At 61.8% G+C, this 20560-nt stretch overlaps 3 protein-coding genes across 5 annotated transcripts; 1 reads left to right on the plus strand and 2 right to left on the minus strand.

Annotated features, from left to right (window-relative positions):
• Positions 1-2134: 2134 nt before the first annotated feature.
• JSRP1 (junctional sarcoplasmic reticulum protein 1) lies at positions 2135-6023 on the plus strand. Of its 2 annotated transcripts, none has more exons than XM_007176596.2 (7): positions 2135-2269; positions 3203-3355; positions 3742-3779; positions 3925-4027; positions 4405-4581; positions 5272-5363; positions 5471-6023. In XM_007176596.2, the coding sequence occupies exons 2-7, from the start codon at positions 3238-3240 to the stop codon at positions 5930-5932; spliced, it is 990 nt and encodes a 329-aa protein (XP_007176658.2). In that variant the 5' UTR covers positions 2135-2269; positions 3203-3237; the 3' UTR covers positions 5933-6023. The 2 variants fall into 2 exon arrangements, with proteins under 2 accessions (XP_007176658.2, XP_057395203.1); XM_057539220.1 differs by having other exon boundaries at positions 3934-4027.
• A 224-nt stretch (positions 6024-6247) lies between these two features.
• AMH (anti-Mullerian hormone) lies at positions 6248-9672 on the minus strand. Its single transcript, XM_057539838.1, has 5 exons — positions 8537-9672; positions 7840-7982; positions 7518-7626; positions 7247-7406; positions 6248-7161 (listed from the first exon to the last, which is right to left on the minus strand). The coding sequence occupies exons 1-5, from the start codon at positions 8991-8993 to the stop codon at positions 6303-6305; spliced, it is 1728 nt and encodes a 575-aa protein (XP_057395821.1). The 5' UTR covers positions 8994-9672; the 3' UTR covers positions 6248-6302.
• Positions 9673-9712: 40 nt separating this feature from the next.
• On the minus strand, positions 9713-20456 carry SF3A2 (splicing factor 3a subunit 2). Of its 2 annotated transcripts, XM_057539840.1 has the most exons (10): positions 20357-20430; positions 16920-17040; positions 15265-15429; positions 13658-13729; positions 12856-12902; positions 12547-12656; positions 11498-11547; positions 11277-11417; positions 10744-10812; positions 9713-10657 (listed from the first exon to the last, which is right to left on the minus strand). In XM_057539840.1, exons 3-10 carry the CDS (start codon positions 15388-15390, stop codon positions 9836-9838), a joined length of 1437 nt encoding a protein of 478 aa, XP_057395823.1. In that variant the 5' UTR covers positions 15391-15429; positions 16920-17040; positions 20357-20430; the 3' UTR covers positions 9713-9835. The 2 variants fall into 2 exon arrangements, with proteins under 2 accessions (XP_057395823.1, XP_057395822.1); XM_057539839.1 differs by lacking the exon at positions 16920-17040 and having other exon boundaries at positions 20357-20456.
• Positions 20457-20560: the final 104 nt, after the last annotated feature.

Raw genomic sequence — 20560 nt, forward strand, 5'->3', positions numbered from 1 at the left:
TACTATGAGATTTATTTTACATCATATTTGAAGTAAAACAATAGTATATACAGAATGGGAGGTGGAAATGGAAATGTAAGCTTGTAAGGGTCTTACATGATGTGTGAAGCAGTATGTTTTAACCCTAGTCATATTCAGAGACAGGAAGTAGATGGTGGGGGCCAGGGGCTGGGGGAGGGGCTGGAGAGTCAGTGTTTCATGGGGACAGAGTTTCAGTTTGGGAGGATGAGAAAGTTCTGGAGATGGATGGTGGGGATGGTTGTCCAGCAATGTGAAGGTACTTAATGCCACTGAGCTGTGCGCTTAAAAATGGTTAAGATGGTGAATTTTATGTTTATGTGTATTTTACCACAATTAAAAATTAATGCATAAAAATCCACTATGAACAGTATATCAACATTTTACAGGAAGACAGGATCTGAACCTGCACTTGACCAAATCTCCTCCTCTCCTCCTCCTAATCCCAGCCCTGTCAGATGCAAGTGAAGGGATACACACAATGTGGTCCCTCCACACCCGGGAGCAGCACTCAGCCACGAAAAGGGGTGAAGCCCCGACACTCGCTGCAACGTGCATGGACCCTGAGAACACGATGCTCAGTGAGAGAAGCCAGACACAGAAGGACACACGGTGTGTGATTCCACTGATGGGAAACGTCCAGAACAGGCAGATCCACAGACACAGAGAGTGGATACCTGGTTGCCAGGGGCTGGGGATGGGGGGTGACTCTGATGGGGACAGGCTTCTTTTGGGGTGATGGAATGTTCTGGAACTGGATAGAGATGATTGTGGCACAACTGTGGGAATGTACTAAATACCACTGGATTGTACACTTTACAGAGTGAATTGCACATGAACTGTATCTCAATAAGGCTGTTATTTAAGAAAATGACAAAGTAATTTCCAGTACAGCTGGGCTGGGCTGAGTGGTGTGTGTTTGATGATTGACTAAACAAAGGTGTGGATCGGTGACTAGGTGGGATGATACAAAAGCAGCCCACAATTGAACGTAAATTGGTGCAGACACTATGGAAAACGGTATGGAGGTTTCTCAAAAAACTAAAAATAGAGTTACCGTATGTTCCAGCAATCCCGCTCCTGGGCATATATCCAGACAAAACTCTAATCCAAAGAGATACGTGAACCCCTATATTCCTAGCATCACTATTCACAATAGCCAAGACATGGAAACAACCTAAATGTCCATCGACAGAGGAATGGATAAAGAACATGTGGTACATATATACAATAGAATACTACTCAGCCATAAAAAAGAATGAAATAATGCCATTTGCAGCAACATAGATACAACTAGAGATTATCATACTAAGTGAAGTAAGTCAGAGAAAGACAAATATATGATAACACTTATACACGGAATCTAAAATATGACACAAATGAACTTATCTATGAAACAAAAACAGATTCACAGACATAGAGAACAGACTTGTGGTTGCCAAAGGGAAAAGGGGGGTGGGAGAGGGATGGATTGGGAGTTTGGGATTCGCAGATGCAAAATAGTATATATAGGATGGATAAACAACAAGGTCCTACTATAAAGCACAGGGAACTATATTCAATATGCTGTGATAAACCACAATGGAAAAGAACATGAAAAAAGAATATATATACATATAACTGAGACACTTTGCTGTACTGCAGAAACTAACACAACATTGTAAATCAACTATACTTCAATTAAAAGAAAAAAAAAAAAAACAGCCCACAGTTGAGCCTCACTGCCCCCCTGGGAGGAAATGACCCCACTTTCCAGATGAGGAAACCAAGGCCTCTGAGCTGTGCCTGACCCGGGTCAGCCAGCAGAGCCTGGGTTCTTTTCGATGGTGTCATCCTCCTCCCTGAAGCCCTCCCTGATGGACCCCGGCTCCACAGGGATGTGGTTGTTCAGCTGCTCCTGAGTCCGGCACACAACAGGTGCTCATAAAGGCGAGGTAACCACGCTTTGTGGGTGCTCCCGCCCCCCGGGACCCTCTTTTCTGAGGCTGAAAGAGGAAGCAATACTCCCAGAGTCACCGCAGCCAGCCTGGCGGTGGCTTTGTGCTCATGGGGGTGGGGCCAGCGCCTGGCCCTGCTCCGAGGTGGGGACGTGCCCCAGCAGGGACCTCAGGCTGGCCCTCCTTCCACCCCCGCGGCGGCTGAGGAGCTGATTGGCCCACCTCGCGGCCTCCAGCCACCTGCTGCTGTCTGTCTTGGGGCCACAAGCCCCGTGCTCCATCCTGCCCACCAGGCCCAGCGTGGCAACAGCGGGGTAAGAGGGGCAGAGGGAGGCCTGGGCAGAAGTGGGGGTCCCTGGGATCTGGGAGGGCGTCCCTGAGGTCCACGGGGGTCCCCGACTCCTGTGGCTGCCACACACACCCTTAGGGGCACCCCCTGGCCCACTGGGCCCCTTCCCCACGGCCTGCTCTGGCCCCAGGGATGGGTCACACTAACGCTGGCGCCGGAGACCCTGGGGACCCCAAAGAGCAGGGCTGTGGAAGCCAACAGACGGGTTTGGCTTCAGCTCTGCACAACCTCTGGCCCACGGCTCCACCTCCAGCCTCAGTTTCTTCATCTGCCCTATGGGAGCAGAGACGGCCAGAGGAGGCGGCGACCCCAGCGTTGGGGTCTGCAGGCCCGGGACCCCTGCCCCTGCCTGCCATGGCCAGAACCAGGCTGGTCCCGACTGCTGGGGCTTGAGCTCCTACACCCAGGGTGTCTGGGGGGAGGCTGGGTGCCAGGAATAGGGGGTGAGGATGGTCCAAAGGGAGACCCCAGGGGGGCAAGGGCCTAGGAGGGGCTGGGCCCCACGTTGGCCTGTCCTGCTGGCCTCGGGCACTGGATAAAAATAGTCGCTGGTCTCTGAGAACATGAGCCGACCCTGGGGCCAAGGGTTCCGGTTTGGGCTCTTTGCTCACCTCTGTGTGACCATGGCCAGAACCCAGCCCACTCTGGGCCCCAGCAGCCCAGCAGCCTGTCAGGAGGGGTCCTGAGGCAGGCCTGAGGGGGTCAGGGAGAGTGCCTGGCGGAGGGCTGTGGCCGTGCCCTGCGTGTGAAGCTACCAAGGAAAGGTGGCTCCAGGCAGAGGGACAAGCAAGGCGGTGTGGGGAGGTAGGGAGCGCCCTTCTCCCCAGGTCAGGCCCAGGCCCAGGCCCCTACCAGGGGCTCAGCAAACGCAGGCTGCCTCTTCCCCCTACCCCGCAAGCCGGACTCTGGACCTGCTGCTTCTCAGACGTCTCCATGACAACCAGGGCCTTGGAGGAGTTGGATGGAGGCCTGGGCAGTTGCCAAGTGGAGGAGGACCTCTCTGCACTGCCTGACCCCTGCCCAGGCCGGCCCCGGGAGGACAGGGCTCAAGGTAGCCAAGAGGGTACCACAGGATGAAGCCCACGCCCCCATCCTCCTGTTGAGCCAGGTGGCTCACTGTCAGGGACCAGGAGTTAGCCTCCCACACTGGACTGACTTAAACCATGCCCCCCATTTCCAACCTGTGTCCATTAGTGTGTCGGGGGTTTGTAAAGAGCCCAGAGAACACAGGTGCTGGGCCACACGGGTCAGGGTTTGGATCCCAGCCTGGCAGTGACGTGCTGTGTGCCTTTGTGCAAGGCTGCCTCTGAATCTGTCTGCTTTCTAATCTGCAAAATGGGAGCAGTCACCTGCCCCTCACCCAGCAGAACTGAGTGGAGGGTGGGATCAGCCTGGGGGTTTCCACGACCGTGACTGTCCCTCTTTTCCCGCCAACAGTGACATCCAGACTGGCCGACTCCAGCAGCTGGCCCCGTGTGAGTAGCCGGGGCCCTGGGGTTTCAGCCCAGGGTGCCCCTAGAGTAGGGGACATGTTGGCCAAGAGGGTGCGTTTCTGCAGCCCATGGGAAGGGTTTGGTCTCCCTTAGGGAAACAGCCAGGATGACATGTTACTCCCCATAGGACTCTCAGGAGCCGGCAGCTGAGGGCAGCCCCGCAGGCGGTGTGGATGCTTGGCCCAAGAAAACAGAAAAGGAGCCTGTGGCCAAAGTGGCCTCCGGACCTGGTAAGGAGAGGCTGAAAGCAGGAGCAAGTGGGTTTCCGGGAGGCAGGGGTGAGGTGGGGGGTGGGTGTGGACCAGCATGGGGGTGGGGGATTGGTCCTGGGCTGGGTCCTTGGATCTGGGGGGCAGGGCAATAGCGTGCATGGGGCTCCTGACTGGGGGGTGTCTGGGTGTCACAGGCTGTAACTCAGTGGGCTGTGGGAGCCTCTGCTAATTCATGATAACACCAGCTTAGGTGCCACTAAGCTTCACCTAATTATCTTCTAGAATATTCTCGGCATCCCAGTGAAGCGGCCAATCCCGCAGGGCTTAGTTCCTCGGCCCAGGGCCGCACAGCCGGGCAGAGCAGAGCTGAGTTTAGCCCGCACTTGCTCCCGCAGGCCCCCGGAGCCCCGCGCGGAAGAAGGCGCAGGCCGCACCGCCCTCGCAGCCGCCGCCCCCGCCCCCGCCCCCGGTCCTGAGCGAGGAGCTGCTCTGGGGACACCTGACGCTCAACAAGTGCCTGGTGCTCGCCTCGCTCGTGGCGCTGCTGGGCTCCGCCTTCCAGCTGTGCCGCGGTGAGCCTGCGCCGCCGCACGTCGTTACTCCCTCCCAGAAGCGCGGACAGCCCAGGGGGCGGGTCTGTGCGATCCCACTCTAGGCCGTGCGCGCCCCCTTCCCCCCAGTATGGACCTTGTGAGTGAGGGGGGGTTCCCCCGCCCCGTGCACTTCCTGCTCAGGGACAGACTGACCTTGTGCACCCCGACGGTCGCGCCCGAGTCCCTCTATCCAGGACCAGATTTGACCCCCGCCTCCCATAGACCTTAAGAGGAGCCCTGCCCCCCCACCCCCCAGCAAGGACCTCGGTGCACCTCCCTTCCCCGGTGACCGACCCTCACCGCCCCCCGACTCCCACCCCGGGCCTTGCAGGCCCAGGATGGGCGTGTGCGCCCCCGTTCGGTAGCGTGCCGCTTTCTCTGTGCGCCAGGGCGGGCGCTCCTGCGGCCCTCAGAGAAACGGGAGCATCCTTTTGCAGCCTGAATGAGGGAGGTTTGAAGGGAAGGTCATCGCAGCAGCGGAGACTCCGAACCCCTTCCCAGGGCTCGGAGGGACCCAGCCCAGCCTCAGCGTACCCGGTGGGGTCCGGCTGGGCCCCCTTGCATGTCCCCAAGGAGAGGGGGCTCTGGGGGCAAGGGCGGGGATGGACGGTGTGCAGTGGTCGGTCCCCTGGGCCAGGCTGTTTTGCATCCCCTCCCGTCCCCTCCCAGAGGCCGTGGCGGGGGAGGCGGAAGCCCCTGCGCCTGTCCCTGAGCCGTGGGTCCCGCCAAGCTCGGCCCTGAAGGAGCCAGCGTCACCCCTGGTAAGCACTTCCTCAAGCGACCTGTCAGTGAGGCCTTCACTGGGGGAAGGTGCCTGGGCCGTGGAACCCTGCGCCGACCCCACCACCCCACACTGTCCGCGTTGCAGCCAAAGTCCGTGGCCTGGGCCCCCCCACTGGGACCGCCGGAGCCCTCGGCGAAGGTAGAGGAAAGGGCCGCGGTTCCCAGGAGCAGCGGGGCTGCAGGGAAGGACAAAGGGGAGTCTGAGGAGGCCGCTGAGGAGGAGCGCGTGCCGCTTGCCAACCGAGGGCCCAAGGAGAGGCGGAAGAAGGAGGAGAAGCCAAGAAAGGAGAGGCCCCGGAAGGAGAGGCCACAGAAGGAGGAGAGGCCGAGGAGGGAGAGACCCCGGAAGGAGGAGAGGCCGCGGGCTGCCGGGGAGGCCCTACCCCGACGCTGGGAGGCACGCGAAGGGGGCCATAGGGCATGGGCGGGAGAGTCCGGAGACCCCGAGCATAGGAAGAGGCAGGCCTGGGCCTCCCCGCGGCGCCCCAACGAGGAGGACCGGCCTCCCGGCCGCCAGAAGCACCACGCGGGCAAGGGGCGGGACTGAGCCAGACCTGGGTCCTGCACGGGGGTCCCTGAACCTCTGCTTGACCGCCCCGCGGTTCCAGCAAATAAAGCGAGTGCTGTGGTCCCCCTCATCGCCTGCTCCTTTGTGCCTGGACCCCAGAACCTGCCCGGGGCCTGAGTGACAGGGATGGGGAGCTTTAGGCGGCTGCGGGTGGGGGGGGGCGGGGGCAGGGAGGCAGTGGGTACCAACGGGGAGGACGCGGCCCTGCCCGCCAGAGGAGAAATGGGGGAAGGAGGCCTCCGCCTGTCCCCAGACATGCACGGACACCCCAACCGCGTGCTTTCTGGTCTTTATTGGGGGCGATGAAGGGGTCCGAATAAATATGGGCTGGCCGGGGCACGGCGCGGGGTCACCGGCAGCCACACTCGGTGGCCACCATGTTGGGCACGTGGTGCGCGCTGATGCGCTCCTCGGACAGGCTGATGAGGAGCTTGCCGGCGTAGGCCGTGGGCACGCAGCAGGGCGGGCGCTCCAGGGCGGCGCCGCGGGCCTGCATCTTCAGCAGGAGCACCACGTGGTTGCCGTACCGCGGGTTGCGGTCCGATTGCGGCCAGTCGCACGCGCCCTGGCAGTTGTTGGCCTGGTACGTCTCGGGGATGAGCACCGAGCGCTCGGCGCGGAGGTCCACGCTCAGCTCGCGCAGCCCGCACGGCCCGTCGGTGGCCGCGGCGCCGGCGCTGCGCTGCGCCCGTGCCGACCCGCTCCGCTCCCGCCCGCGCCACTCGGCGCGCAGGCCCTGCAGCGCTTTCAGCAGCAGCAGCGCGCGCAGCGGGCCGCCGGGGCCGCCCGGGTCCTCCGGGCACAGCGCCAGTAGGCGTGCCAGCAGCGGGTTGGCGGCGGGCGGCAGCCCCGGGAGGCCGCGCAGTTCCGCGGCCGCCGCCTGAAGCTCGGCGGCCACCCGGCGCGCTAGGCCCGCGGCCCACAGCGCGGACGCCGGACCCTGCAGTGGCGCGGGGACCCCGGCGGTGGCTGCCGTGGGCGGCAGCAGCAGCAGCAGCGGCTCCTCGCCGTCGAGCAGGCGCTCTAGTGCCGCGGGGTCCGACAGGTTGACCTGGCCCTGCGGGAAACCGGCCAGCGCGCCCGGGTCCAGGGCCAGACGCGGCGGAGAGGCTCGGGACGCGGGTCCCCGCAGCGCGCGCACCAGGCGCGTGAGCGTCTCCAGGAAGGGATCGGCGCTGGGCGGCGTCTCCTCGGGCTCTGGAGACGGCCTGGACGGCAGAGTGGGGAATCGTGAGGGCGCAAGGCTGCGCCGCCCCCCACTCCCCGCGCCCCCAGGCCCGGGCCCGCGCGCACCTGGGCTGCGGGAAGGGCACCGAGTCCAGCCGGCCGTGCGCGGGCATCGGCGCGGGACCCCGCGGCGGCAGCAGGAGCAGCGCCGGGGTCATCCGTGTGAAGCAGCGGGAGTCGGCGCCGAACAGCAGCGCCTGCAGCTGGGCGGTGCTCAGGGGCGCACCTGCGAGGGGAGGCGCGTGCGCGGCGCTGCTTCAGCGCCGGGGGTCTGGGGGTCGAGGACAGCCGTCCCCACGCCCCGTGGCATTCCTGTCCCTGTCTGGGCGAGACCTACCGTTTCCGCGGCGCCGCAGGGTCAGGGCGAGCCCAGGCCCGCGCCAGGCCGCCTCGGGGCGTCCCACAACCAACGGCAGGTAGCTGGAGTCCTGGCTCAGGCAGAGGCTCTGCGGAAATGGGGGCTCAGTCAGGCAATGGGTGCGCGGGACGCCAGCCCTGCTCTGCCTGCTGCCCTTAACATCCCTTCAAGATTCCAACCTGGGCACTTGCAGCCTTTTTCTTAAACCCAGTTAAAAAAATCAACAAAACCGTAACCCCTTCCTCGCCCTGAGCGAGGGCTCCTGGTGGCCCAGGGGCAGTCCCCTTCAACTCCCTGGTACCTGGGCGCCGGGCAGCCCGGCCCCGGTGACGGTGACCTCCGGGCCAGGCCCTGGGTACAGCACCATCAGCGCCAGCTCTTCGGGGCTGGCTCCTCCAGGTGGAGGCTCCTGGAACCTCAGCGAGGGTGTCGGCTCCCACGTCACTGCGGCCAGGACAGCGGGGGAGGGGACACCTGAGCCCCTCCCCCAAGCTTGTCCCAGTCCTGCAGGAGGGAGAGCCCCCACCCCACCCAGAGCCCGGGGGAACCTAGTGGGAGAGGCTTGATGCCCCTGGACCCCAGGTGTAGGGCTTTCTTGGGACACGGGTGGCCTGGGAGGAGTGACGGACACTGTAGGCAGTGGGGTGGAGCCCTTGGGGTCTCTTGGTCTGCGGATGTCCTGGGGGGAGCCCTTCCTCGTAGTGGGTCTGAGGCCAGTGGTCCCTGGGGACAGGCCCCCTGGGCAGCCTGGTGGGGGAGTGGGGGGAGGGGCCCTCCTCTGCTGGACCTTCAGGCTGTGCTGGCCCTGCCCCCTATGGCTCCCAGGTCGGTGGAGAGGGGACCCTCTCCAGGCACTGCAGGAGGACTTGCGGCCCCAGGCAGGGCAAAGATAAGGTCACCCATCTCTGTGGCCATCAGCCTCCACTTCCTGAGGGGTCTCCCACCCCGGGGCACCAAAGCCGGCCCCCCCCAGGCCCCCGGGTTAGGGCCCCACGTACCTTCCTCCAAGTGTAGGACCACCAGCTGCCGCCCCCCGGGCCCCCCAAGCCACGCCTGCAGCTGCCGCAGATGGGGCAGGGCGGGCTGCCCGTCTCTGTGGGGGCAGACCGCAAAGGTGGCCAGGTCCCGGGGCCCCCAGTGGGCACGCCGCACAGCCTCTAGGAAGGCCCGCTCATAGCCGCTCAGGGCCCCCACCACCCGCAGGGGAGCACTGCTCCTGTTGCCACCCCCATCCAGGGTCACCAGGCACAGGGGGTCCCGAGGGCTGCCTGGTGGCCAGATGCCAGGGGGTGGCCAGTCCCAGTCTTGGTGGAAGATGAGCCCTCCGCTGCCTGGGGTTGGCTCCCTGGGCAGGGCCGGGGTGCTGGGGACCTCTCCCCTGAGGGTCCTGGCGCCCAGCAGGGCCCCCATTGCCGACAGCACCAGGGCCAGCTGAGAGAGAGCTGGACCCTGCATCGTGGGAGCTTGGAGGGGCCCGGCTGCCCCAGCTTATATGGGGGAGCAGGAATGTTTGTGCCAGAGGGCGGCCCCTATCTCCTTCAGGGATGTGACCTTGGGGGCCAGTGCCCGCCGTGAGCCCGGGCAGGCCGGCAGCCTTCTCAAAGCCCCTTCTGTTCCGGCCCAGCTGCCTATCTATCTCCTTCTCACCAGTGCTACAAAGTGTGGCCTGTGACCCATTTGTCAGACTGTCCTTGACGAGTTTTCCCCTTTGGAGCCAGGAGCAGGAATGTGAGCAGGGAGTGTGTGGCCCAAACGATCAACAATTTGGGAGGGTGGAGGGTGCTGGAGGAGGACAGAGGTGCAGAGCCCCTGCCCCACAGGACCACAGGGTAGGTGGGTGGGGGGCGCCCCCCCCCCCCGTGCCCACTGCACACTCGCTCACCACGCCTTTGGGGCCCACAGAGACCCTCAAGGAGAGCGAGCAGCCTTTGCTCTGCTCTCCTACCAGAGGACAACCCCAGACCCACTGCTGGCCAGCAGGGTCTGTCCTCACCCAGCAGCCTCCAGGGCACAGCATCGCCAGTGGCCACCCCCTGGGGTCCTGGTGGGGCCCCGACCCTGAGCCACCCCCAAAGGTGGCAGAGGGCAGCCATGCATGTTCACCCACAGCGAGTGGGTGCTTCTCGCCCACCCGCCCGCCCGCTGGCCAGCCCACACAGCAGTGCACTCCAGGGTTAGCAGAGACTCTTTAATGGGCTCTGGAAACACGGCCCAGCCCTGTACAAAAAACTCAACTTCACTCTGAGGGGGGTAACACAGGAAAACAAGGCCAGGTTTGCTGGGACAGGGGTGGCTTCTCAGTTGGTAGGGGGAGGGGGAGGAATGTTCCCAGGGCCTTCGGAGGGCAGCGGGGGTCTCAGCATTGGGGGCATGGGAGTCGGGGGGTGCACCCCGGGATTTGAGGGGTGAACTCCAGGAGGCTGGGGATGGACCCCAGGAGCTGGAGGATGGACCCCAGGAGCTGATGGGTGGACCCCAGGAGGTGGGGGGTGGACCCCAGGAGGCTGGGGGTGGATCCCGGGGGCTGGTGGGTGGACCCCGGGAGCTGGTGGATGGACCCCTGGGGCCTGGGGGTGAACTGCAGGAGCTGGTGGGTGCACCCCCGGGGCCTGGGGGTGAACTGCAGGAGCTGGTGGGTGCACCCCCGGGGCCTGGGGGTGAACCCCAGCAGATGGGGGAGGATGGACACCAGGGGCTGGAGGGTGGACCCCTGGCGCTGGAGGGTGGACCCCCGGGGCAGGGGGATGGACCCCTGGAGCAGGGGGGTGGACCCCAGATGCTGGTGGGTGGACCACTGGTGCCGGGGGGTGGACCCCAGGAGCTGGGGGGTGCACTCCAGACGCTGGGGGGTGGACCACTGGTGCTGGGGGGTGGACACCGGGAGCCGGTGGGGGCAGCTGAGGAGGGCCCGGGGGTCCCGAGGGCGCAGGCCCACTGGGCGGCATGGGGGGCAGGGGCAGGCCTCCTGGCGGGGGCGGGGGCAACGACTCGGGCAGTGGCGGCCGAGGGGGCAAACCATTCATCAGCGGGGGTGGGGGTCGCTTCACCCCAGGAGGCCCGGCGGGGAGGCTCGGTGGGGCCGGTGGCTTCTCCATCTTAAAGTGGAACTGGAGAAAAAACTGGACAAAAAGGAGAGGCTGAGTGCGGCCCCTGGGCCTTGGGCTGGGAGAAGGTTCAGGAACTGCCTGGACCTGCAGTGACTCACCTGCTTAGTTTCCCGGTTCCAGTGAGTCCAAAACTTGCCTTCAGCCTTATCAATCTCCCTGCTCGGCACCTGCGTGGGGTGTAGCAGAGGGCAGAGACGGGCCTTCAGGACCACGAGATGGCCCGGCTGAGGAGGCCCTTCTGTGAGGGGACAGGGTCTAGCGTGGGGGTAACAGAGTCGACTGATGTCCTCGCTCCCCTGCTCAGCAAGCCTGCAACCCCGAGAAAGTCGTGAGCTACGCTATCCCATTAACATCCGTCTGGGGACCAGATCCGGTCACGGAATCCACGAACAGCCAGCGGCAGGGACACCTTACTGCTGGGGCCACATCAGGAGTCTCTGCTTCTTGGCGGACACCCACCTCAGACGCCCAGCCCCCGGCCCTCGTGCTGCCTCGCCCTTCGCCACCCCATCAAGAGGCAAGGGCCCAGAGGGACGCCCCCGGGCCTGGCAGGAGGGGCATCCTGGAGTGGGCTGGATGGAGCAGACTCCTCGGCCGGCTCCCCACCCCTCGGGGGTCCAGCTTGCGCTACCTTGAAGGCGATGGTCTCGTAGGGCTCGGCGGCCATGAGCAGGTACTGCCAGCGCCGGTCCGGAGGCTCGATCCTCTGCTCGTAGGCGGACATGAAGCGGTGGCGGGGCATGATGCCCTCGGCGATCTCAGGGTAGTCAATCTGTGGGGACACGACCGGGTGGCAGCACTGCCTCTCAGGGAGCCCCTCCCCTCAGGACTGGGTCCCCAGCCTTTGCTCACCTGGAAGAGGAGGCTCTGCTGACCCATCTCCGTGTCCCTCTGCTTGGTCACTGCAACACAGGAGGGTGTCAGGACCAGCTAAGGGGCCCTGGGGCTGGCCTAACACCACCCACAAATGGGAGAGCAGGCATGGGGGTGGTCACCTGGCTGGGGAAGCACAAGAGCCATCCGCAGCTGGATGGGCACCGCCCAGGGCTGGGAGGGCTGCACCCCAGGTGCCATCTGCCCCAGATCACACGGGTGGGGGTGGTGGTGAGAGGGAGGCCTCCCCACTGCCCGCCCCCCCGACCTGGGGAGCACCGAGTGTGAGGGTCGAGACTGTGCCCCCACTGCTGGGAGAGGGTGCCCACTGCCAGAGCTCTGCGGCTATGGCTGCTTTCCACACGGGTGCTCAGTGTCTCCCCGCTACACCCAGGAAGACGCCAGATGGCCTGAACTGGCCGAAAAGCCTGTGGTGGCCTCCCCAGGGGGATGGTACCATCCCTGTCCTGGCTCACCAAGCAGGCCCACCCCAGGGCCTTTGTACGCCACGCCCCGAAACGCCAGCCACACGCAGGATGTCCCCACCTTAGCAGGACACCTACCAGGTGGCCTGCCTTCCCCCCACCCGGCAACACGGTCCTCTGTATCCCCTGTACTCCAGCTAGGCAGCTTGACTGGCTTTCCGAACCAGGTAACTCAGGCGCTACTGCACGCGCAGACCCTCCCCCTCCCCCTCCCCCTCCTTTATCCTCAGGTGAAGAGGAGCCAGCACCCAGTTCCGAGGTCAGAGGAAAGAGCCACACCAGGGCCCGCGGTCGCATCCCACAAGCTCACCCACCTTTGCTAGGAGCATAAAGAATGATGACAGGCACGGACGGGACACCACGCTCCCCGCCCCTCCTCCGGCACGTGTGTGAAAGTTCACAGTGGGAAGGTGGGTCCCGGCCCCCAGAGAAGGAAGCCCTCTGACGGGAAGTAGAGACATTCCCCAGAGGCGGATGATGTGGGTGTGGGTGTGGGTGTGGGTGGGTGAGGGGCTGCCCGCCAAGGCCACAGAGCACCCTTACCTTTGTAGCCGGGGCGGCCGATCTTCACGAACTTCTTCACCTCCACCTTGACCTTCTCTGGCGCCGGCTGGGCGGGGGCCTCCTTGGCCTCCTTGGCTGCTCGCCGGGCCCTGCAGGCAGGACGGACATGGTGCTGAGGCCCCTCCACACAGGCCACCAAGGCCACAGGCCCAGGTGCCAGGAGTGCCACCCCCCCGCCCTGCCCCAGCCAACCTTGGAGCTTCGAGGTCGGGGGGGACGGGGGCCAAGTGAGGTGACAGCTCTGGTGGGGGTGAGCGCCGGGCATGGGAAGGGGCGCGAGGTACTCACAAGTTAGTCTGATGCTTTTTCCCTTGGGTGTGCGCGAGGTAACTCCCCTAGAACGGGAGAGGGACGCACAACTCAGGACAAAGCGAGCGGGGAGGTGCCGGTAGGCACCCGATCGCTGCTGAGTAGACGAGCGCTAGGGGAACGAGACCCCCAAAAGCCGGAGGTGAGGCGGGCCTCCAGAGGGTGTGACGCGGGCAGTCTCGCAGCTGCTGGGGTGCAGTGTGGGCTGTGGACACTGCTTGGAAGTGGTGGGGAAACCCGGGAGTGACCATGTCCCGTGATTCCATCTCCACGATGCCCCAGGGATGAGACACGCCAATCAGTGGTTCTCAACTAGGGGGCGGGGGTGGGGTGGTTTCTGACCCCCGGGGACACCATACCCAGGACGGTCCTCCCTGGAGGATGAGCAGCCCCATTGCCGCGGGGAGACCCTCCCATATCAGGCTGTTCAATTCAGTGCTGCCGTCTGGGGCTGGGAAACACCGGAAACAAAGCACGTACTCCACGCGAGAAAAGGGACAAAGGGACCTACTCGTGCCAGGGGAGGGGCCCAGCGCGAGGGAGCATCAGACTCTCGCCTGCTTCAAAGGCGCAAACTAGAGCCACACCAGCTAGACTTCACGACCCCGATCCTGACGTGGAACGTGCCAGGGTGTCCCCACGTTCCCAGATACACATCTGTGGCAACGGTGCCACCGGTACTGAAGGAAATGGACGGAAGGACTCGGCGAGACCACAGCAGCGCTGCGCGCTGTGCAGGCAGGTGGGGCGGGGCAGGGGCGGGGCGGGGGCGGGGCCGCACCTCATTGTTGTGCAGCGTCAGGCACAGCTTGCACTCGTAGGAGCCCAGATGGTTCTTCATGAAGTACGGGTCCTGCGGAGGAAGCACGCTTGTTACGCGGTGGGAGGGGCCCCGGGGCCCTGGCGGGCGCTGAGAGACCACCACTCTCTTCCGGACAAACGCTCGCGGCAGGGGAGGGGGGGCAGAGGACACGCAGGAGCCCCCAGGGCAGCACCGCAGAGTCCACTGGGTGGGGCTGGGGCTGACCACACGCCCCTGCAGCAAGCTCCGGGGAGGGGTCCTCCGGGAGCCCCGGCCCCACGTCCTCGGCAGCCTGGGGTCCAGGAAGCAGAGCCGAAACAGCACCGCCGCTCATCCATCTCCACGGCGCGGACCGGGCTCTGTCGCCGACCAGGCCAGCACTCCTCGTGCCGCAGCACAGCCAGATGCGGGCAGAGGAGAAGCAAGCGGGCCAACCCGAGGCCCTAGAGGACCGCATCTCTGCACGTCCCATGAGTGGGGCAGGGACTCCAGGGCCAACTGGTGACCACCCAAGAGGCGCAGAGCAGACGGCAGGGGTTCAGGTCCCAACACCACCGCCCAGAGACCGTGTCGTCATTGGCGATGACAATCCCACCCCCAACTCTGTTTCCTCATCTGGAAAACGGGGAGAGTAACAGAACTGACCTCCCAGACGAGGCCTGTGAGGGACTTTGGGGGTGCCCGGCACACGGTGAGGGCTCGACACACCTCAGGGCATTTCAAAGTCTAAGAGGACCCAGACACCAAGGGGCACATTGAGGGCAACTCTGCCTCCAGGGGCCACTGGGCGATGTCTGGGGACGTCAGTGGTTGTCACGAGCTGGGGGGCTCCCGGCATCAAGTGTGCAGGTGAGGGTGCTGCTCCACACCCCACAGTGCCCGTGACGGCCCCCATCCCCCAGGGAATGGCCCGGCCGCACGTCAAAGTCCACGCTGACAAACCCTTAGTCAGTTATTCGCGAAAATCTTGAGTCTGCTCCCTGCTCACACTGGACACCAGGATAAACCCCCGATGGTCAGCTGGTGTACACCAGGGGGGCCCCCAGCATCTGTGTCACCTCCTCTCCCTCCCGCTCAGGTGTGGACTGAAATGTGTGCAGCATCCCAGGACCACAGAGGTCAGGTGGTCGTGGAACCCAGTCTCCTGGGGTCAGTGGAATCCCTAACCCTGGGGTCTCACCGGAGGTGATTCCGCCCAAGGGACACTGAGCGACATATGGGGACACCTGTGGCCGCTGTGACTGGGGAGCTCCTGGCATCTGGCGCGGGGGCAGGGCAGGGATGCTGCTGCACACCCCACAGCACCCAGGGGGGCCCACATACGTGTCCGCAGGGCCGAGACGGTGGCCTGTCTCCCCACAGCTCTGTACGGATAAGCTGCTGCCCTTCGCTGCCTGTGGTGCCATCAGGGCCCCCACCACTGGCGACTCCCGACACCTCTGGTTAAGCAGAGCTTCCTGTGGTAACAGACCCTTCAAACGTGGGGCTACGAACAGCAGCCGGCCTCTGGTGGACACTGAGAGCTGCCACTCCAGGTGAAGCTCCCTGGTGCATGGTGGGCACAGGCGGTGGGAGGGCGCGTGTACCTTGTTGATGTCGATCGTCTCCAGGGCCAGCTGCCGGAGGCGTTCCCTGCGGTCCCGGTTGCTCTCAGAGGAGGAGGCCACGCCCCCGCTCCCGGTCTTGCCTCCGGGGCGATGCTGGAAGTCCATGGTGAGGACCCTGGGGCTCTACCAGACCAGAGGGGAAACCTGTGGAGGCCAAGGGGCAGCTGTGAGGCTATGCAGAAGGCCTCGCCCTCCTGGTTCAGCCTCACCCCCCGCCCCGCTTTCGCCGCCCTCAGCCCCACGCCCAGGCTTCACCAAGTCTCTTCCAGTGGCCGAGGGTCCATGATGGGCCAAGCACATGGAAACGAGGAAGAAGGAGAAACAGGGCATCTCCAGGTGACCTTGGGGGTGAACTAAGGAAGTCCCCCCAGCCTGAGGAGTGCAAAGGCCCAAGGACCCGAAATGGCAAAGGGCAAAATGAGACCAAGCTCTCACTAATTAGTCTCACCTCCTCCAGGAAGCCTCCCCAGACCGCCCAAGCCCATGCTGTTCACTTCCTCCTCTGAATTCCCTGATTGTCTTACACTTACTTTTTGCACCCTAAATTCTGCTTCTCTGGCTCAACTGTACATTTGCTGGAAACAAGGAACACATCTACCAACCTATCCCCCCCCCCACCCCACTGCCTAACGCACAAGATGTTCACGGCTCGTTCGTGGCTGAGGAAGGCTTTCCCGAGCCCTTGATGTCTCTTCCAGCCCAGCCACTGTTTCCCACCCTCCTTCAGGCTCAGCTCAGACCCAACCTCCAGATACCTCTCTCTCATCTTACACTCCCTTTTGCACTGGTCAATGTTGGCCCCAGGTGTCTGGTATCTTGTCTCTGTTGGGGTAAATTCACAGGGATGGGGCCCAGGAGTGAATATGACCCCCGCCAAAGACGTCCCTATCTCAATCCCAGGGGTTCCTGGACGTGTCACTTCACGGGGCAGAGAAGACTTTGCAGGTGGGGTTAAGGCCCCTGAGATGGGGAGGACCCTGGATTCCCCAAGGGGCCTAGTGTCATCCCAGGGTCCTTATAAGAGGGAGGCGGGGGGGGGGGGTCAGAGGCAGAGAGAGACGGGAGATGCTGCGCTGCTGGCTGTGAGGATGCAGGAGGGGCCGCGAGCCAGGGATGCGGCGCCTCTAGAAGCTGGAAAAGGCGGGAACCGATGCTCCCCTGGAGCCTCCGGCAGGAATAAAGCTCAGTGAGACTCACGTTGAACTTCTGACCTCCAGAACTGCATCATGAACTTAGGTCGTTTAAGCCACTCGGTCTATGGTGGTTTGCTGCACCGACCCCAGGAAACTAACAGTCCAGGCACCAGCCAGCTGTGCCATCGACCCGCAGTGTGACTTGATGAGTTTACAAAAACCTCACATATGGTGACCAGCGCGGTGACCTAGCTGGCTGCAGGATCCCAGGGCTAGACTTTTTATTTCACGCCAGGTCCACCCAGAGCCGCCAACTGGTAAAGGCAAAACACTAACAGAGCCAAGAGTTCCAATCGGTTTGGGGGGAGCCCAGTTTCTTCTTAAGCAGCCAGAACAAGCTCTTGTTCTAACCGGGGGTACGTGCCACAGGTGTCACGAAAGCACCTGTGGAGAGGATCTGACTGGCTCAGGAAACCCAAACGCAAACAAATAATCACTCACCACGTTACAGTGAACGCCAGTACCTATCAGAGACTGAGATGAGGCCGGGGTGAAAAGGAGGAAGGTCCATCAAAACCCACCGGCTGGGGCTTCCCTCGTGGCGCAGTGGTTAAGAATCCGCCTGCCAATGCAGGGGACAGGGGTTCGAGCCCTGGTCTGGGAAGATCCCACATGCCGCGGAGCAACTAAGCCCGTGCGCCACAACTACTGAGCCTGCACTCTAGAGCCTGTGAGCCACAACTACTGAACCTGCGTGCTGCAACTACTGTAGCCTGTGCACCTAGAGCCCCTGCTCCGCAACAGGAGAAGCCACCGCAATGAGAAGCCCACGCACCACAACAAAGAGTAGCTCCCGCTTGCCGCAACTAGAGAAAAGCCCGCGCAGCAACGAAGACCTAATGCAGCCAAAAAAAAAAAAAAAAAAAAAAAAGACAACAAAAAACCCACCCGCTGAGCAGCAGGCAACACCCCTTTCCCTGGTCTGTGTCCAGCAGGCAGGAGACCCAGCTGGTGCTCCCAGCCCAGGGGAGATCAGGAGTCTTTTCTGGGGAGAGTACCAGAGACAGTATTCTCAGACACTCACATTTGGGGGCGCCCCCCGCACTGCCCAAACCCCAGCACTCTGCCAGGCCCACTGAGCTCACTAGATGAGAAGCACTGCTCTCCATGCAGACTGGTAACTTAACATAAACAGATGCAAAGAAACGTGTATATCAGAGAAAAAAAACCTGGTGGAAACGTCAATGGATGACAAGAGACGTTACCACACCGTGAAACTAAAACAGGTGCCAAAGGTGAGCACGGTGAATTAAAACCAGACGAACCCTGGGAATTCCCTGGTGGTCCAGTGGGTCAGACTCCACGCTCCCAATGCAGGGGGCCTGGGTTCCATCCCTGGTCGGGGAACTAGATCCCACATGCTGCAACTATGAGTGCGCATGCCACAACTAAGACCAGGTGCAGCCTAAATAAACAGATAAAGTTAAAAAAAATAGGACAAACCCTTTAAAAGCAAACGTGATGAACCTGACAAAACAATGAATACAAGCGCTTTAAGGTAAGAGTCAAAGAAGGCTTTCATAAAGAAGAACAAAAAAATGAACAACAATAACAACAACAATAGCGAAATAACAAGAAGCAAAGCAAGAACCTAGAAATCCCGGACTGAAAACAGAACGAAACGTGGACACACTACTATATTTAAAATAGATAACCAGGGCTTCCCTGGTGGTGCAGTGGTTAAGAATCCCCCTGCCAATGCAGGGGACATGGGTTCGAGCCCTGGACCAGGAAGATCCCAAATGCCGCGGAGCAGCTAAGCCCGTGCACCACAACTACTGAGCCTGCGCTCTAGAGCCCGCAAGCCACAACTACTGAGCCCGTGAGCCACAACTACTGAAGCCTGTGCACCTAGAGCCCGTGCTCTGCAACAACAGAAGCCGCCACGACGAGAGAAGCCCGCACACCGCAACGAAGAGTAGACCCCACTCGCCACAACTAGAGAAAGCCCGTGCGCAGCAATGAAGACCCGACGCAGCCAAAAATAAATAAATAAAATAAATAACTTTATTCAAAAAAAAAAAAAAAGATAATCAATAGGGACCTCCTGCATAACACAGGGAACTCTGCTCAATGCTCTGCAATGACCTATATGCGAAAAGGACCTGAAAAAGAGTGGACACATGTATGTGTATAAATCACTTTGCTGTATGCCTGAAACTAACACGATGTTGTAAATCAACTACAGACCCACATAAAATAACAACTAAAAAGAACAAACGTGAAGAATATCATCAAAGGAATGACCTATGAAATAAAAGAAAATACCCTAGGACTGAAAGGACCTAATCTTCAGACAAAAACAAAGAAAAACACTCTCAAACGAAGAGACCATGAAATTTCACAGCACTAATGAAAACCTAAAGTTTCTACTAGACAGAAAGAAAATCAGAAACAAGAGGTCGGAAACCAGAAAGGGACGAGACCCTTCAGAACAGCACGGAACTTCTAAGACAGGCAATGCTTTCACAATTCCCACCGGGGGCTTTTGATCTGGAACTTTACACCCACACTTCTGACTGTGAGGGTAAATAAAGCCGTTTTCAGCTAACCGAGAGCTCAATATAAACAAATGAGTCGACTTTTTCAAAAGCTACCTGATGAGCTCTGATGGAAGAAAGGAAGGAGAGTAGATGGTCACACTGAAAACAAGCCAGCCCAGGGGAGCCCGGACAGCAGGTTCTAGGACAGCTACTCAGCTGCAAGGTGGGGCTCCAGTCCCGACCGGAGCCGGAGGATGCCAGCTTTGAGAGGGAAGTTTCCACGGGGGAAGGAAAAAAGGCATCCATTTGTTTCAACGTGTGGGAAAATACAACCGCTAGGCGTCTGAGGTGAAAACGCTTTCAGTACGAAGGTTTAAAAACAAGCAAAGAAAATCAGGCGAATAGGAAAAGTGAAAAAGTTAATGAGCTTTGGGGGCAGGAGCGAGAATGGTATAAGAAAAGCAGCACAGCTCAACACACTACCCGCCTAAGCAGCGGACACTATTTTCAGCCCTAGAAAATAAGACTGACAGGGAGTCCAGTGGCTAGGACTCCGCGTTCCCAATGCAGGGGGCCCCGGTTGGATCCCTGGTCAGGGAACTAGATCCCACGTGCATGCCGCAACTAAGATCCCACGGCCCGCAACTAAGACCCGGTGCAGCCAAATAAATAAATAAATACTAAAAAGAAAAAGAAAAGAAAACCGACAGCTTGGCTAAAGCAGTGTCTACAACCACGTGCAGGAAGTGTAGGGTGAGGCTGGAGCAGGTGGGCGGGAGGCAGACGTAAGACCTCAGCAATCACGGTAGGAGGTCGAGAGACCACGTCTACGCCCGACGCATCCGGAAAAACTCACGCTATTTACAAACTCCTATCGGTCGCTCTGAGCTGCCAAAGGGCAGAAGGGAGAAGAGGACGGACACCTAGACTGACAGGCGGGAAAGTCACTTAACCTCGGGGCTTCGCTTGCAAAACGGGCCCAACTAACGGGCTCTGGTGGCCTCGGGCGCGGTGCCGGGCGCTCCGCCTCCGGACCTTCCTTTCTACTCGGTGGGCCTGGAACTGGGGCCGCCGTCACCCCTATCCAGGTGAGTCCCGGACCACAGAGCCAGCAAGCCAACGGAGGAGTCCCCGGGCGCAGGGAAGGCGCCCCGGACCACGGGAGCCGCCACCCGACCCGACCCGACCTGACCCAACCCGACCCAAAGGGCCTTTGCAGCCGGAGCTCCTAGCGGGCGGGGGTGGGGGGTGGTCGGGCCTGCCCAGCGCCGGGCGCGGACGGGTAGCCGGCGCCCGCCCCCAGCCCACGCCCCTGCCGAGGCGCCCCTCGCCCACTCCCCTCCAGGGAGCCCCTCGCGGTCACCGCCCTAGCCCCGCGCGGCTCTTAACTCTCACCCGCGGCCGCACTGCCGTCGCCTGTTCAGCCGCCACCTCTGCCGCCGCGCCAACTCCGTTCTGCACATGCGCGCCGCGGGCTAAGGAAGCACTTCCGAGGGCAGGCGGGGCGGGGTCTTCCGTGTGCGCATGCGCGGCCCGCCCAGCGGCGCGGGCTAGACGCTTCGGAGGCTGGAGGAAAGCGGGCAGCAGGGATTGCAGGCC

Source organism: Balaenoptera acutorostrata, chromosome 2, assembly GCF_949987535.1.
Source record: "Balaenoptera acutorostrata chromosome 2, mBalAcu1.1, whole genome shotgun sequence".
NCBI lineage: Eukaryota > Metazoa > Chordata > Mammalia > Artiodactyla > Balaenopteridae > Balaenoptera > Balaenoptera acutorostrata.

Excerpts from the sequence above, each read along its gene's own strand:
- AMH (XM_057539838.1), bottom strand. The coding sequence starts at position 8,993 with ATGCAGGGTCCAGCTCTCTCTCAGCTGGCCCTGGTGCTGTCGGCAATG. Across the intron at positions 7,627-7,839 it reads CCGGGCTGCCCGGCGCCCAG|AGCCTCTGCCTGAGCCAGGA; the intron begins GTACCAGGGAGT and ends CCATTTCCGCAG. Across the intron at positions 7,162-7,246 it reads GTGCCCTTCCCGCAGCCCAG|GCCGTCTCCAGAGCCCGAGG; the intron begins GTGCGCGCGGGC and ends TCTGCCGTCCAG.
- JSRP1 (XM_007176596.2), top strand. The coding sequence starts at position 3,238 with ATGACAACCAGGGCCTTGGAGGAGTTGGATGGAGGCCTGGGCAGTTGC. Across the intron at positions 3,356-3,741 it reads CCGGGAGGACAGGGCTCAAG|TGACATCCAGACTGGCCGAC; the intron begins GTAGCCAAGAGG and ends TCCCGCCAACAG. Across the intron at positions 4,028-4,404 it reads CAAAGTGGCCTCCGGACCTG|GCCCCCGGAGCCCCGCGCGG; the intron begins GTAAGGAGAGGC and ends TTGCTCCCGCAG.
- SF3A2 (XM_057539839.1), bottom strand. The coding sequence starts at position 15,390 with ATGGACTTCCAGCATCGCCCCGGAGGCAAGACCGGGAGCGGGGGCGTG. Across the intron at positions 12,657-12,855 it reads AAAAAGCATCAGACTAACTT|GGCCCGGCGAGCAGCCAAGG; the intron begins GTGAGTACCTCG and ends TCCTGCCTGCAG. Across the intron at positions 10,658-10,743 it reads GGAACCGGGAAACTAAGCAG|TTTTTTCTCCAGTTCCACTT; the intron begins GTGAGTCACTGC and ends CTTTTTGTCCAG.